Below are 17,091 nucleotides of genomic sequence, written 5' to 3'. Positions count from 1 at the left end.
AACCAAAGGCAATCCCATCACAGACATCCCTGCCACTAGTTTACTGTGAAAAGGCACACATGTAGCAAATAGGAGGCATAGGTTCAGTTCCCAGAAAGGGGAATGTTGGCTAAAAGGTAAAACTCACCTTTTACGCTCAGCAAGAAGACAAAAGCCAGAGGCCAATTATTCAACTGCTTATGCAACTTGGATCAAGAACACGACGTAGCATAGGGCATTAGACATCCTCAGGAAGCTCTGCTATCCACACTAGCCATATAGAGGAAGAATGCAGACAGGTATGGCTAGGTGGAAAGGCACAGGGGATGATATAAAGCCACTGGTTCAGTTCCCTCATGGGAAGAGCTCTGAGGCAGTCTAGCTGGATGTCTGAGCAAAGCTGCCAGTTTTGCCCTGTTGAACATCAACATAGGTGATGATGAACCATTCATACAGATTGCTCCCCCTCCACACACACACACACACACACACTTATGATTTTGGCCAGTGAACATCTATGCACCATCTCCATCTTGCACTCAGGGGCGCAGTACTGCTGCTCTCTCCTATTTGCCCCAGTGACCTTGTGCTGCCTTCCCCTTTGTTATGCAACCTGCATGATTTACCAGACACCAGAAGTGGTGTGAAGGTGTGTGCAACCTGGAGATCATTCTATCCTCCTTACGTGAATATACTTGTGCCCCTCCGTGAACACCCTGGATTGGAATGAGAGAGCTGGCAACTCCACAACACAACAGCACACCATTGGTCATTGCTGCTGTTGGTCATGCCATAGTCTCAGCAGATGGTTGCAAATCCTTCTTGGATCGTACCCTGTTGGATGAATACCTGCACAGAGACAAAATAGATAACAAAAGAAACAGTATTAAGTAATGAATAGTGGTTCCAGGCTGACAGCAAAGAACAAGTAATTGCCAGTGTTCAGCAAGTAGTGCTGCAGTGTGAAATGGCAAGAAAGACAGTCTGTTATAATGTAGACAACTTTTGTCCTGGGTAGCAATGCTTCTCCTCTGCTTCTCAAAATAAAACCACAAGTAGCAGTATGAAGATTTCTCTTTGAATTGACTGTGGGATGCTCAAAGCCACTGAGTTTTTTAGTGACAGCTGTTGCTGTTGGAGAGATGAAAGTACTTGGCCCAAGAGTCTGTTTATGTGTTTGAGCAAGGAAAGCAATATTCGTTGCAAGGAGCTCTGAGACAGACAGAGTCTGAGAATGAGAGAGTGAGAGATAATTATCTAAATTATGTTCAGGCTATTATTGAAGACGAATATAGTTAAAATGTAATTAAATATGACGGGCTCACAGGATGCAAGCATGGCTTTGGAATGCTAATCATCAATTACAGCTCTCCTTAGGGGACTCAGGCAGAATGAGAGAGTTGGGAGGGGATGGCTGAGGTGAGATACGGAGTATTAAATAACACACCCTAGGGCTATAACAAGGCTAATTTCTTTTAAGAGATGAAGCTGTGGCACCAGGGGACTTGGGCAGACCAAGCAGCATGCACTGTTGCCTTTCAGCTTAAGGACCCTCATGTAAAGACTGAGCACAGGCTGCCGGTCCCTAGTCTTTTCTTCAAGATGTAAGCCTCAGCTGGAAGTAATGATTATATTTTCCAATTATAATGCCTTTGTTTTTGTGTACATTCTGTTGGTATATTTTTCTCTTAGTCTTCCATGCATTTATATCATCGTGCACCACAGGGCCCACAATTCTTGCTGGGACTTTTTGGCATTACTGAAAAACAAATTATCACCATAGGAAAATTGGTTCATTTTTTAGCTATCATTCATGTTGTGGTGCAGAAATAAGAAAAGATTTCTTCCACTGCATGTTTCAGAAGAAGACTATATGAATTGTAAACCAGATTAACAACGTTTGTAAAAGGAGTGGGGCTGTGGCTTTGCATGGAGAAGGTCCAAGGTTCAATCTCTGGCATTTCCAGTTGAAAGGATCAAGTAGACCAGTAGTCTACTTGATAGACTAGTGGTGTGATTCAGTAGGAAGCAGCTTCTTTGGAGGCTTTTAAGCAGAGACTAGATAGCCATCTGGCAATGCTGATTCTATGACTTAGTATGAATTTAGGCATGTCATGAGAGGGGATGAGCCAGTACTTGGCTCTCGTGGCTCTTTCTTATCTGCCATTTTGGAGTCAAGAAGGGATTTTCCAGATTGACCAGGGATCCTGGTGGTTTTTGCCTTCCTCTGGGCATTGAAAAGGGGTCACTGGGGGAGTGGAGGAGAGAGAGCTGCAGATTTCATGTATTATACAGGGAGTTAGAATAGAGGACCCTTGGGGTCCCTTCCAGTTCTATGTTTCGCAAGTGAATTGGGCTGTCTCTAGTGTGCCCCTCGGCTTTGGTAAATAGTTCAAAAGGGGTGGAGGGAGGTATAAGTTGCCAAAATTAGTCTAAATTAGGGTCAGGTGTTCAGTAATTAACAATGCAGTACTAAGCAGAGTTACACCCTTCTATTTCCATTGAAGTCAATGGGTTTAGAAGGATATAACTCTGGTTAGGATGCCTTTGTTAGGCAACAATTCTAAGCAGGTATACTAAGAACCCTGCTCAGGGTTATCCAGTGGGGCTTTCTATCAGGTGCTTTTAGGATCGCCATGTCAGATTTGTAAAATTAAGTGGAAGCCAGGGAAGTTCATATTTAATGCAATTCTGTGCACTAAATATATAATACAATTCTGTAAAGCCAATAAGCCACTATTGTGACTTACTGTAAAGAGGTATGAGCCATAAACTGTAGTTTGTCACCACGATATTACCATTTCTATAGTCTGTAGTTGAGTTTGATCGTTTAATTTTGTGAAATGAAAATAAATCAAAAGGTTAATGGCTTAAATATTTCTCTCTGCTGTATAAATATATACCATTTCCAAAATGTCAATAACTGTATTCTGCCAACTGTTTCTGATGTATCTAGCATATACCTACACTTTAGATTATTTTGAATATATATATTTAACTGTAATAGCAAAAAACAGTGTAATACACTCTTTTCCAGCGAGAATAGAACTTTTAAAACTGTGATTTTATTTATGGCTGAGATGTTATATGAAGATACATTGGTCAAGATGCACTCAGCTTTATATACATAGGCCAATGAAACGATTTCATGAATCAAAGCAGCACAATATAAGTGAAAGCTAGGAGGAGACCACGCCATCTGTTTTTAAGAGTAATGTCATTTGCAGAAGGATTACAGGAATTTTTGCCCATGGTTGCTTGATCTTATAAATGAAAAGGATGGTCCGTCTTGTGCCTTTCTTATAAATGTATCTTTACCATGTGGGTATGTATTTATACAAGCAATTCACAAAAACATTTTACCTTACAGACATTTCTCTGTGAAATTTAATGTGTAAACTTGGAGTGCAGCAGTAGCCTTCAGTCTAACCTCACTCAGAATCCAACTATACTTTCAGTAGACTACATGGGATCCTATTTAAAAAAAATTTCTCTAGGCATCTATCTTGATCCTTTTCACTCTGAGATGACCAGATGCAAAGGAGGAATGCAGGGCTCCTGCACCTTTACAAGTTTTGTAGAATAAGAATTTTGAGCTGGTGCATCATGCCAGTCAGGGAAAGAGAAAAACTGTCCCTCTTAGTATCACTTATGCCACATTATCATTAAAGAGCTTTTATTGTATTCTCTTCTCTCTGCTTGTTGTTAGGATGTATATATGGTGTCCCCCATCCAAGCAATAGTCAGATCTAGGCCTGCTTTGTTACAATTGTGTAACCACACCGTGTTCCTCAAGACATACACCCAGCCAGCATCATGCAAACAGATGGGGGCCCCATAGAAACCCTATACACAATTATTAGAGGTATAAAAGCCTTTGATCTTTGCATTTGGTAGTTCACTGTCTCTTCTGGGTTTTTTTTCCTTTTAAAAGTTAAACATCAACAAAAAGTGATGGTAATGTTGTTGGTGCAACTCACGTAAGATCAGGGCATGACCCACGTGTCTTAACCTACCAGTTGAAGACTAGTTTTGTTCAATGTTTTATACAGCTTTCAGGTGTTACATTCTTGGGGTACTTAAGTTTGTTAGTCTGTGGCTTTAAATTACCTTTAGTAATTGTACTGAAAGTTGACTCAGAATTGCATAAATAAACAAAATATATCTGCACACTTACATTTTATTAAAGTGTTACTGGAAAATCTTCCAAATATTTTTTTCTTTGTAATTTATAAAATGAGTGAAAAACGATCTGACAGTTCTTTGCTCTGGTTTGTTTTTCAGATCTTGGCAAGTTATAAGTTTTGACAGACAACCAGCATCTTTTATCAGAATTGTTGGAACTCACAACACAGCTAATGAGGTAACTCAAGAGAGGGAAGTCTGCTGTATGGCTGATACTGAGATTGGTTTTATATCATACAGTTTTTTTTATTCAGGGCTGCCAAAGGTGCTGTTTCTTCTGTTGGGATAACCTAGTAAAAGAGACAATGTATTGTTTAAGTGAATATATAGGGAATTTATTGGTGTCTGTAAATGTCTTTTCATGACCAAGTATACTAATTTATCATTGCAACCGTTAGCATGGCCTTCACTAGAGCAACATCAAATGTTGTTCATACACATTGTTAAAAGTGATCAAATGATTCTAATGCATTGGAATGACAACACAGGAGTCTATAAATCAGTGCTTGGTTTTCAAATAGAAGTGTGTAAAAATGTAATATGCTGAAATCAAGAAACTTATCAGTTATTGATTTGCTTTGCAATGTAGTGGTATTTAATTATTGATCTATTGTATTAATTTCTCTGTAAGGTAAGCACTCAAGACATGATATACTTGAGGCTATCCCTTTGCATACTTACCACTAGTATGACTAGCCCCAAATCACTCACATTGAGTTTCAACGTTTAGAGGGAGTTGGGATATTGGGAATCCCTGGAACAAAGGGCGGGTTGGCCATTAATGCCACCAGGAAAAGTCCCAATTTGCTGATTGCCTGGGAGGCCCCAGCGCCATATACCCTTTGTCGGATGCTGGGCAGGGAAGGAGGCACACAGCCCCACCAAACACTGCACAGCAAAGCCTACCCAAACTGTGTGGGATGTGTGGCTGGTGCAAGCTCTTTCTCCTAGGGGTGTATATTTAAAAAATCAGTATTATTCAGAACCAGTTGTCCAGAATACCATATATTTTCAGTATTCTAGATATTAGGTCCAAAAATATCAATTTAGTATTTGGATCCAGGTATTATCCTAATACATTTGACAGATCTTTAAAGGACAGGCTGCACTCACTACACTGCAATTTTAGTGTAGTTTTCTTTACAAACAGACTCTCCAGACCTGCCCACCCACCCCCGGAAAGATTTCCCCATAGGGAATAATGGACCTGGTTAATTTTGAATATATTCAGAATTAACCAGGAGGCCAATAATGGCACATTTGAGAAATCCCTAATTTGACTGAACACAAAAAATATCAATAAGGTATTTTTGGATATATATTTGGACTGGATATATCGAATTGCACACCTGTACTTTCTTCCCTCCTTTGAGAGGGCAGGACATTTTGGGGGGGAAGTTTTTCCTCCCAGTCCACCCCTGCATGGAATCACGGTCTGTTCAAAAGTTGTAGTGTATGAGTTGCAGGTATTCATTCAGAATAGTTGTTCTAGGTTGAATTATCTGAGGGATGGTTCTGGGTTTGCAACCAGGTTTTATAGGATTTGTATAGTCATCTATGATGTAGGCTACAGTACAAATTTTGTTTATCCCATACCTTGTGATCAGTAACTTACATGCGCTTTCCTTTGATTTTCAAGTTCATTCCCAGGGTTGCAGAACCCACATAGAGTGATAGCTGTGCAAGTTTATGGGAACTTGGGGAAAGGGAGCGAAGTATCTTCCTCCTCTCTCTTCTATCAGCACTCCACTACTGACAGAAGAAGCAGAAAGGATGATCTTACCTCTTCCCCACTGAGGCTGTCAGGCCATGTTTGTTCCATGACTCCAAAACCCAATTTTTCTGGGGTTGGAAGGAACTGTTGGGTGCAGAGGGAAATGGAGAAGATCCATGTCTATAAGCACCTTCTGCTGATGGGTTCCATCCTGTATCTTTGTGGGATTGCATCCTGTGAATTGAGTTTACTCTGTAGATTTTCTCTGGTGCATTTACTGTCAGCTGAGATTTTACTTCACAGAATGAAAGGAACATTTGTTTGCTATTTTATTCACACTTCTAAGCCCACAGAAATCCTTTTCAGCATTGCTTTGTTAACCTAAGTAAACAGAGAGGAAAAGAAAAAAGGCTGAAGTGAATCTGTGAATTTTACATAAATCTCTCTCATATTATGTGATGAGAGAGAGAGAGAGTAATGTTACTGAGTTTTCACTCACTAGCTATGTCTTAGAAATTAGAGCCAAGATCTTGATGTAGACTAGCATATTTATAATAACCCTGTCAGTCACATTTGATGATCTTTTTTTCTGAGAGAGAGCTGCTATATTTGAATCCTGTAAAAAGTGAATAATGTCATATCACAAAATAAATAATAGCACCATTAAAGTAGAAGCCAGAAATGCAAGTAGGTAAATTATTCACCCTTTTAAACTGTCTCTGTGAATATGAGTTCCTTTCCCCTCCCTAACAGAGAACCAAGGAAGCACTTTAACCTGTTGGAATCTTAAAATGTGAATAGATTAATGTCTCTAAAGGCAGTAATATCACATGTGCATGCATACATATTTCATACAATGAGGAATTATAAATAAGGCAGTAAATTGGACTTGGGAATGGCCTTGGAATGGTATTAACCATTCATTGCTTGACTCTCAACAAACATTTGTGGCGGTTTCTTTGGAGGAAAAAGAATAAAACATTTACAAATAAAATGTGAAGTTTTGAATCGAATCAGTGTTTAACACTGCTAAGTTGTTACATGCTTCCTATTATGCTTATTCTGGAATTTTTCCATTTTATTTTCCCCCCACTAAATACTTACTTGCTTAGATAAAGTGTGAGATTGCATTTACAGTTTGCAATAATTAGAATCATGGTAATCATCTGAGCAGATAGACAGTATTAAATAGCGCAGTGTTCTGTAGTATGTATAAATTTATCATAAATAACACAATATTCTTGTTCCAGATGGGACCACAAGGGTACCTTTTAAATGTTACAGCTGGGTCACAAAGCAGTGTTTTTCTATAGGTTCATTCATGGCATAATCTTGGAATGGCTACAGTTAATTGTTCTAGGGAGGATATTGTAGAAGGATCGTGTTACTACTTTTAGATGGGATGAGCCTGTGTTTACAGTTACTGCTGGAGCCATTTCTGCTATTCAAAAAGAAGGCTGGTGCAGTTGCCACATGTGCCTTTTTCAGTTAACATCTTGTGCTGAAAATATCCTCCCCTTTTAGACTCAGCTGATCAGGTTAATGTTAACACGCTCTGCTTGATGCTGTCCTTAAATACAACTTGGAAACTTCGGTTATCCCACATTATGGCAGTTCTGACTAGATAAGCAGTTTTTAATATATATTTTTTTTTCTGAAACAGTTTTTTTCGTTGCCATTTTGTTTCCAGGTTCAGTTTAAGGTACTCATTGTTAACTTTAAAACTGTAGGTGATGTGGGACTGTCTCCCTTGTTATAAACATATGAGCCAGTTGCATTCCTCCCAGCTTTCCTTGTTTACTATACCACTTACTGTAGTATCACACAGGGCCATGATCAGTCTGATCAGATCACCCTCAGCCTGATCTTGAGTTTTTCCTCTCATTGCCCTGACACTCTGTGTTGAGCTGCCCCTAAAGACAACTTAGAAACTGTAGCTCGTTCATAAGGTAGCAACCTGATTGTTCTTAGGGGCTAGCTGATGAGAACACGTTACCAATTTTTAAACAGCAATATTGGCTGCCAGTTTGTTTCTGAGTCGAATTCAAGGTTCTGATTATGACCTTTAAAACCCTTTATGGTCTAGGACTCACATGACTAGAAGACCACCTTCTCCCATATGTCCTTATGCATCAACTGCATTCCTCATCCAGGCTGCCACCTACTGAGTTTTCTCTCACGTAAGGCCTGCCTGGCATCAACCAGAGCCCATACCTTTTCCATTGTAGCATCCTCTTTGTAGAATGGAGATGGAAGCACCATCATTAGAAATCTTCAGGAGGTACTGTAAGGTTTTTCACCAAGATTTTTAACAAGGTATAAACTGTAGGCATCTTTGTAGGTTTCATTTTATTCGTTTTAAATTGTAATGTAACTTGGGCCATGCAAAAAGATGGAATATAAATATTTTAATAAGAGACAAATTCTGTTCTTTTTATCTTGTTAACTAGCTATTCAGTGTTGCATTCTAAGATATTTTCAACGTGTTATTTTTATACACCTGTGCATATACATATAAGCAACCTTGGATCCCTTCTTAGGAAGAAAGGTAGGGTATATCCAGTTCCCAGCCCTAGATGGATTGCTGCTTGCACTTGTGCCAGTGGTGAAGAGTTTGGGTGTAGGCCTGGATGCCTTATCAATGCAGGCCCAGGTCACGACAGTTATCAGGTCTGTGTTTTTTCATCTCTGACATATCAGGCAACTTGCCCCCCTACCTTTCAACCCATGATGACCTAGCTGCCATGACCCATGCAATGGTCAACTCCAGGTTGCTGGGCTGCCCTTGGGCCTGCTCCAGAAGTTGCAACTGATCCAGAATGTGGCAACGCATGCTTTGACTGGAACCCTGTTATGGTCACATATAACATCAGTCTTGCACCAGCTGAGCTGGCTCCCAGTGGAATTCTGGGTCAGGTTCAAGGTTTTGGTTTTAACCTTCAAAGCCCTTATTGAACTGGGACCGACATATCTGCAGGACCGCTTCTCACCATATGTTCTCCGGAGGATGCCCCACTCAGCAGATAATGTACTGGTAGCCCCTGGCCCCAAGAAAGTCCACCTTGCCTTGGCTAGGACTTTCTTGGTCCTGACTCCAACCTGGTGGAACTCTCTGTCTGTGGAGACTCAGGCCAGGCAGGATTTGCTATCTTTCCACCAGGCATGCAAGGCAGCAACGTTCCATCAGGCATATGATGGTTGAAGCAGGTGGGCCACCCAACCGGCCTCCTGCCATTGGTTAGCTGGCCACCCAGTCCCACGGATTCTGTTCCAGTGGGTTGTGCAATTCTGTGCACTACTGTTTTTAAGTAATCAGTATTACAGGCTTTATCTTGCTTTTAGGCTACCATGTTTTATCCTAATATTATGACTAGAGATGGGCACAAACTGGGAAAATGGCGATTTGTGGTGGTTTGTGGTTCGTTATGTTTCATGAACCACGAACCTTCACTATCTTGCCCGGTTCATAAATCAGTTCGTTTGGTTCGTTCAGTTCATCACGTCACTTCTGGAGGGCGTAGAACGCTCCCCCCCTTGACAGTTAGAAATGCCAAACTCACTGGGAGTCTTCAGTAGGCTCTCCTCAAGCCACCCTACAAGTTTGGCGAAGATTGGATTTTGGATGTCCAAGTTTTTGACCTCCAAAGTGGGTGCCCCCAGGAAAGTTCCATTAGATATAATGGGAGCCATAAGTGCCATTTGACATACATTGGCTCCATTGAAATACACTGCAGCACCAAAAAGTTGCAATGAAAACATGGGATGGAGTTAGAGAATCTTAGTCTAAGAACGGAATGATGCCCCCCCCCACAGTGTGGAATGATGGTCCCTGGGACCAGCTAAACTGCTCTGGGCCTGGAATGAAGGCCCCCAGAGTGGAATAACGGTCTCTGGGAACAGATAAACTGCTCTAACTTGCATTGGCTCCATTGAAATACATTGTAGCACCAAAAAGTTGCAATGAAAACATGGGATGGAGTTAGAGACAGTCAAGAAGAGACAGGAATATTCTTTTAAAGGACAGGAAGACAGACAATCTATGAGAGGAGGTCAATCTTGGGGGGAAGGATCAGATGTTCTTTGGGGAGACAGGAATTTCCCAACCTAGACCTGGCAGCCTTTATGGCATTATACCTTCCTGAAGTCCCTCTCCTCCCCAAACCCCACCCTCTCCAGGCTTTCCTTCCCCCAACATCTCCAGGAATTTCCCAACGTGGAGCTGGCAAGGGGAGAGGTGCTCAAATTAATAATAAAAGACTCCTCAGATGAGTAACCCATGAGGCTTAGCCCCTTAGCCTGGCTGTGGAACAGAAGCAGGTGCACCTGAATGTCAAGCACAAGCTTCAAATAGCTCCCTCTCTGACTGAAAATCCAACAGCAGTTCCTCCCTGTCTAAGGGCCTGCTGGAAACTGAAACCACTCGCCTGAGAGTTGGGGGTTATACTCCTTGTGCTCTCATAGAGCAGAATGGGACTCTCTGGTCGGCAGCCAGAGCTGCCTATCAAGCTTTGGAGGGCTGACATTGGTGTTCCCAAGTCTGCAGAAGTGCATCCCCCCCCCCGTTGCCTAGGGAATAGATTGATTGGCTCCAGGCTGTCTGCAGTGACAAACTGAAAAACGAACCAAAGGAACTGCCCTAAAAATCAGCAGTTTGTTGCGGTTCGTCAGAAATGGGCAGAAACAGACAACCACTTACCATATGATTATTGCTTTAAAATGTTCCACCTGTGGCTTCAAAAAGTCTGGAAAGACTACCTGCTGATTCACTTTCCCCTGCTTCCCCATAACTGCAGGAATTTAGTCATCTTATCTCACCTAATGTCCAGAGCCTACAGGTAAAAGACTACATTCTCTGAGAGCTGCCTCTGTTAGACAGATATTTATTCTTAAATGTCAGTCACAATGTAAGGAATTATCTGTTCGTTACCCTCTCTGAAACTAAGTCTATATTTATTTAATGTAAAAAATTAACTAGAGGCTGGTAGGGTAAAGATTAATATGTTCATAACAATGTGAGCAACCAGATTCGTTCTCAGCTGAGTCATTGTAGTCTGAGATTTTTGGCCCCATTTTTTATGCCCGAGAAAATTCTGAAGAGAATATATGCAAATTTCCAATCCAATCCTTCCTTTGTCACAACTACTGTTTTCTCAGATTCACACTGCAATTCTAAAGAGACTTGCCTGGGAGTAAACACAATTGAATAACATAGGACTTACATCTGAGTAGACCTGTTTAGGATTGCTTCCATAGTGTTGTTCCTGCAGGCAGACTCACTAAAGTTTCCCACCCCAACATGCTAGCTTTCTATATTTAGAGCCTTTTTATTTGGTAGAGTCTTGAAATGTAAGACTGCCTACATTGTGAATTGTTGCAAATCTGGAAATGTCTGTTCCATATCCTGTTTCTACATATTTAAACCAGCCCTGCATATCTGTTTCTTGATTCTGTAATAGGTTTATCTGAAGCCCTGCTGACCTTCAAAATTTTCTTCACTTATTCCCTACCTATGTCATCTGTTTGTCCTATTTATTAGCCTCTCTTCAATAATGCAGACCAGCTCTTCTAATGTAGACCAGCAGAAATACACTCACTGAGGGAGGCAAATTTTTAATGACAAATCTTGACCAAGAACTCTACCAAATAATCTCTTTTAAACTAATAGCTAGAGCTGGAAGTTTTAACTGGTAGATTAGTTAACATGAAGCATTGGTGATGGTAAATTTCTTTCAAATATTCGTTGTGTCCTGTCTACAGTAGATTTCTTTATAATACCCTGTAGCTGTAATTTGTGTGAATTTACTTTTTAGCACTAATCATATTTGAAAGAGTATTATTTATTAATCCTTATAAAGTTTCTGTTTCTTCATATTTTTCTTTTCTGTTTAGTCTGTTTGCTACCTGTCTTCGTGAATAAAGTGCCTCACATGCTAAACCATTTGATTCCTGTTTAATTGCAGGCACTAAATATGCTTCTCTCCAGTCTGGCACTGCTTTCCAGATTTCCAAAATAATTTTGAAGCCTCCTGTCTTAATAATTTCCTATTGCTGTGGCATTTTTCACTTGCTCTGTTGTGATCATGATGTTTTGCTAGACTGGATGTTTTGATTTCTTGATCACCTGCTCAGCATGAAACTGATTTCCTTTAGCATTTTGTCAGTTTTCTTTGGGAAATATATGTCTGTTTCTGCCATCTACTTCTTACCTTTCTTTTTCAATGTTGAAATAAAGAATCCATTGTGTTTTAGCAATTTTCTGTGGTACTTTTTAAAATCCTCTGGTGCTTCCTCTTCATGCTGCCATCTCTAGTAGCCTCTAGTTCCTTGTACTTTTGGAATAATTTTCATCTCTTCTTTGTTAACTGCTTCTGAAACATTTCTTTTGTTCTCAAGATATGCTTTATCCCTCTCCTCTAATCTGTTGTCATACTTCATGATGGCATTTCCCCTATACTTTCCCCCTTAAATTCTGTTTTGCATTTCAGCATAAATGCAGAGTATCTTTGTTCTTCCCTTCTTATTTTGCCTGTCACTAGATGGCAGGCACACTTTAGTGCAGTCATTCTTTCCTCTTTTGCTTTATTTCATGTAAAGGATTTTCCTCACGTTCTTGTAAAATGTTATGTTGCTTTTTGTTGGCTATTCTAAGTAAACTAAAAGTCATCTTGTGCTGTTTCTCCTGATTTGCTCCAACTGAATTTTATTTTGATCACAGAAAAAGTTACATACACGTCCCATCAACTTCAGCCACTGCAGTCTTGGTCCAGTAGTACATTAATCTTCTATATTGCTGTTATCAGTTCTCCTTTTTCCAAAGATGGGGGTGCACTCAGATAGATGCTCTACTGTGAGACCTGATCCATGGAAGCAAGGGATACATATATGAATAGGCTTTCGTCCTAGAGATGAGTAAACAAGATATTCTGGACATTCATTGCATAGATCTGTGTCCTGCTTCAAGAACAGATCCATGGATCATTTTTATCTAACTATGCGTCTTTCTTTGTTTCATTCTTTGTTGGGTTCCACCTGATGTTCCAGTGTATGCTGTGTTACTTACCTGATCTTGCGACAAATATGTTCTTATTTTCTTATTGCAACACTTTTATTTTTTTTAAAGATTATTATTTTTTGCATATTCTTTTTACATTCCTCAAATTATGTGCTGTTGACATATTTATATTCTACCCACACATATTTCATCTTTTCTCATTCATTCCTGTAGGATTTCTTATCATTGTTACATTCAAAAATATTAGCTTTGAAATCAGCAGGGAGACTTTCTTTGTGTAATCTCCAAGTTTATCATCCTATATATCCATTTTCATTGGATCAGATAAAGCATTTCTTCTGAAAGGCTGCTACAATTAGAATAATACTCCATTTTAGTCTACCAAATTATTGACTTGTAGACAAAATCTGAGTTTGTTTTTCAACAAATTTAGGACTAAATGTTATGCAAATTGGACATGAGAGCTTTTTAAAGTAATATGAAGCACTTCCACAGCACTGCATAGTGTTCAGAGCACTTCACCATAGAACAGCCCTGTAAGGTGGGCCAATATTTTTATCCCTAAAAAGGGAGAATTTTCTAGAAAGGGAGAATAGCTTGTCTTGGGCCAATTAGTGAGTTTATGGCAACGGTAAAATTTACATTAATGATTTCCTAATACATAAGTATGCTATACCAGCTCTATTAAATATTTGATAATACTTACTATGGTTTAATCATATTTAAAATTATTACCTCTATTGTCAGCGTCATTATTCTGTCTCTTTCAGCATATCTGTTGTGAGTCCATTCATAAGTTATGACCACTTTTTTGTTCTTGTTTCTTCTCATTTTTTTAAAGAAACATTTAAATCTATTTTCCTCAAGCTCTGTTGTCATTTGTTCAGAGGTTCCTGATGAATCATTATTATCGGTGCCGTTGTCAATATTAGCATAGTATTGTAATTTCTTTGTCATCCTGCACAGGTGTATAACTTGCTACATCTTGATATAAGCCTTTAAATGACTTAGAAGTTCAAGAAATCCTCTTGTTGAACGGTGCTATTGAAGCTCTGCTTCTACCTTTATAAATAATGAATACAGTTAATAGATTTTATGTCTGTAAATATTTGGGTTCTGCCAAATGTTTGCTGGCGAGCTGTTTCAGCATGAAAATAGCATTTCAAGGAACACAAAATAGTCCCTTTAAAAATATTTTTTCAAGTGTATTCATGGCTGTTAACTACACACTCACCCCCTACCTTCCCACCCACCAACCCCAAACACACTTCTTAGCATTATATTTGTGAGCTTATTTTCCTTTGCAGCATAAACAGTCATTCGGTGATCACATAGTATGAATGATGCCACGGTATTGCATAGCCAATCAGAACTGGCTACATGACAATACCACAAAGCCAAGTGAACACTCATCTGTTTGCAAGTCTCCCCCTCTTGTAAATTCACCAAAAATGGTCTTTTCACCACGTTTATCAGTAAGTGGATTCAGACACTCAGGTTATCTGTGGAAAACCCAAGTTTCTTTGGGTACAGAATTTATGTAAGGGCACATCTACCTAGAAGATATAAAAGGTTTTAGAAGTGAATTTGTTGTATGACTACATGGAAATATGGCAGTCTGCACTTGTGAGGAGCAACAGGAAGATAACTGCACCAGCTTGAAAGTCTCTTATGATTAGTTTTCTTTTACAAAGCACAGAATAGGTACTTTCTTCTTTGAGAAACTCCCCTCATTTACTCCTCAGTCTTACTGAAAACAATAATTAATCAATATCATGGAAAGGTGTTCTGTGGAGATGCCCTAAGAAAGTTTTGTGTAGTTCTTTTTGCCCTTGGGCAAGCAGCACCTGCTGCTGTTCCTGCTAATCTCCAGGACTTAGATGTATTTTCCTAGTGAAGGCTCCGATCGTAAGTGGAGAAATGAAATGTAGTGCTGTGGCAGCTGCCTGTCTGTGGGAATCCTCTCTCTTCTGGATTTTAACTCCAGAAGAAGAACAAGGAGAGAATGGCAATTGTCACATTGCAGTAGTGTGTGTCCCCTACCCTGGCTGGAGAAATGCAGCACAATACTGTGCCATTCCTTTTTACTCCCTGTTCTAGTATTAAAGACACATCTTTCATTTTATAGACTGATGTCTGTTGGAACTAAGGAGAAAATATTGTATAGATGCACCATGATTTAAACGGTGGGAAAGGGTTATTTGTTGTACCACATGAAGGGCAGGATATATCCTAATTCTGGGACCTATATTGTAGCCATTAATCACACTGCCTTCCCAGGAAAGTAATAGGTTCTAGATAACTGATCAGCTAATGACATTCAGCTTCCCAAATAGCACTGCTAATCATGGCAGTTGGGGAAAAAATTGCAACAGCTGCTGCTTTCAAAAAATTAAAAGTACAAGTAATTGCAGTATTTTGAGGAGTGTCTTTAATCAAAGCAGCACAGCCACACATGTGCAAATGTGGAAATCAGACTGACAATTGAAGGAAAAGTTATCATGTAAATATAGATAGATCTCTCCAAGAAAATGGAGGCAGAACAGCTGAGCCTTCTGCAAACAAGAGAAGAATCTCGTGAGGATTTGGCACTGAGAAAGAAACAAGAAAGCCCCTTTTCTCTTTTACATTTTTTCCTTGTATGCTTATGTTGCTTTGTCAATGTAAAAAATAATCCTTGTTTAATTCTGCTTCACATACTACTTCCTTGGTCAGTATTCAGTCCCAACTATAAGCACTAAGGAGTATTTTCCCTGTGAGGAGAGAGAACTGGGTATTTGTGGAGTTTTGTAAGACCTGTTTATTTACAAATATCCAAGCTGAACACGGGGGAGTATGGAAGGCATCCAGGCAGGCTGTTGTTCTAATTTAGAGCAACAAAACAGCAACATATCCCTGCAACTTCCTGGAGCTGCTTCTTCCATTCCCTCTTCCCCCCATCTTTGTGCCAAACTCCACATTATATTGGAAATCGGTATATTACCCTTATAAAGGAGCTGCAGGGTCCTCGGTTTTAGGTCATAGATGACGCACTGGGGGAGATAAAAATTTCCCACAGCTGTGCCCAGTCTTGGCTGGGTGCCTGAGGTTAGAATCAAGTTAATGCATTAACTGTGAAAGGTAGGTCAGGCTGCAGAACTAGTAGTTAGACTTGTTTAGAAGCAAGCTGCAGAACCTTAGATAGCTCTGAGACTAACAACTTCTAGAGCCAGACTGAGTTCTTAAAGCAAGCTCAGGTATACCTGATCAATCCCTACCTGCTTAGGGCAAAGAGTACAGTACTTCTTAAAATGCATGTGCTTGTATTTGGGATCTGGCACTCTGCTGTATCCTGGCAAGTTCTCTACTGTCTCTGGCAAGTGCAAGTTATTGACAGTGACCTTGGAGTCTGTTTGGAGAGCATATTCTTCTGGTGGCTCTTGGCTGATTACTTGTGGTAACTGAACTACATAACAACTCACCATTTCCCCAATGGAAGTTGTTCCTTATCTGCTATTAGCCCCAGTAGGAAAAAGGCAGACTCCTGTCTTGTTTTAATCCTCCTTCCTCAGTGCCGCAGCACCAATGAATATCACAACCTCACCTCATCTGGGCTTGTATTGGCTGCAGAACATGATAAAGTACATCTGATCATGGATCCCCCAGGTGATCATGTAGTTTGGCTCTGCAGTAGGTGTGGTATGAGCATATTCCCAGCTGGGAATGCATTAAGGAAGCATCTTCCGTTATCAGTCCTGCAGGTTGTTTTTTATATCCAGAGAGCATACTGCAACACCCTATTTAAAAATTACATGGTGACTACAGCTGTGCTGGCTTCATGCATACTTTTGAGATTGCAAATTCATACCTCTCATGAAGAAGAAACAGGGCAAGAGGACAGCTCAATGAACATGTCTGCTTAGCACACAATGACACTTTAAAAGGCTAATAGGATTCTAGGCTGCAAGAAAGAAGAAATAGCAAGGAGGGAATATTTTAATGGTCTTGTACAAGTCAGTAGTATGCCAGTAACTTGTTTTCAGCCTTCTCACTTCCTTAGAGATGAACAAGCCCACTAAAATTGTAAGAGGTTCTAATCAATATTAAAGAGGGTTTGAGAAAGATTTCCAAGGTCTGAAGGAATGAGGTGCAAATAAGAGGAACGAAAGTGGTCAGAACAAAAGAGATTGCTTAAAAAACTGCTTCAATATTATTTATTCAT

At 39.9% G+C, this 17,091-nt stretch overlaps 1 protein-coding gene across 1 annotated transcript in view; it reads left to right on the top strand.

The window, feature by feature from the left end:
* Positions 1–17,091, top strand: part of BTBD9 (BTB domain containing 9) — a 372,408-nt gene that overhangs the window by 337,312 nt on the left and 18,005 nt on the right. The window contains exon 10 of the mRNA XM_054978182.1: positions 4,264–4,342. Within this exon, the coding sequence (XP_054834157.1) occupies positions 4,264–4,342 (79 nt within the window). The remainder of the gene's footprint in view (positions 1–4,263; positions 4,343–17,091) is intronic.

The sequence above is a fragment of the Eublepharis macularius genome, chromosome 1 (genome assembly GCF_028583425.1).
Source record: "Eublepharis macularius isolate TG4126 chromosome 1, MPM_Emac_v1.0, whole genome shotgun sequence".
NCBI classification, from domain to species: Eukaryota; Metazoa; Chordata; class Lepidosauria; order Squamata; family Eublepharidae; genus Eublepharis; species Eublepharis macularius.
Note: the sequence above shows the minus strand (reverse complement) of the source record. Positions and strands in the feature narration are given on the sequence as shown.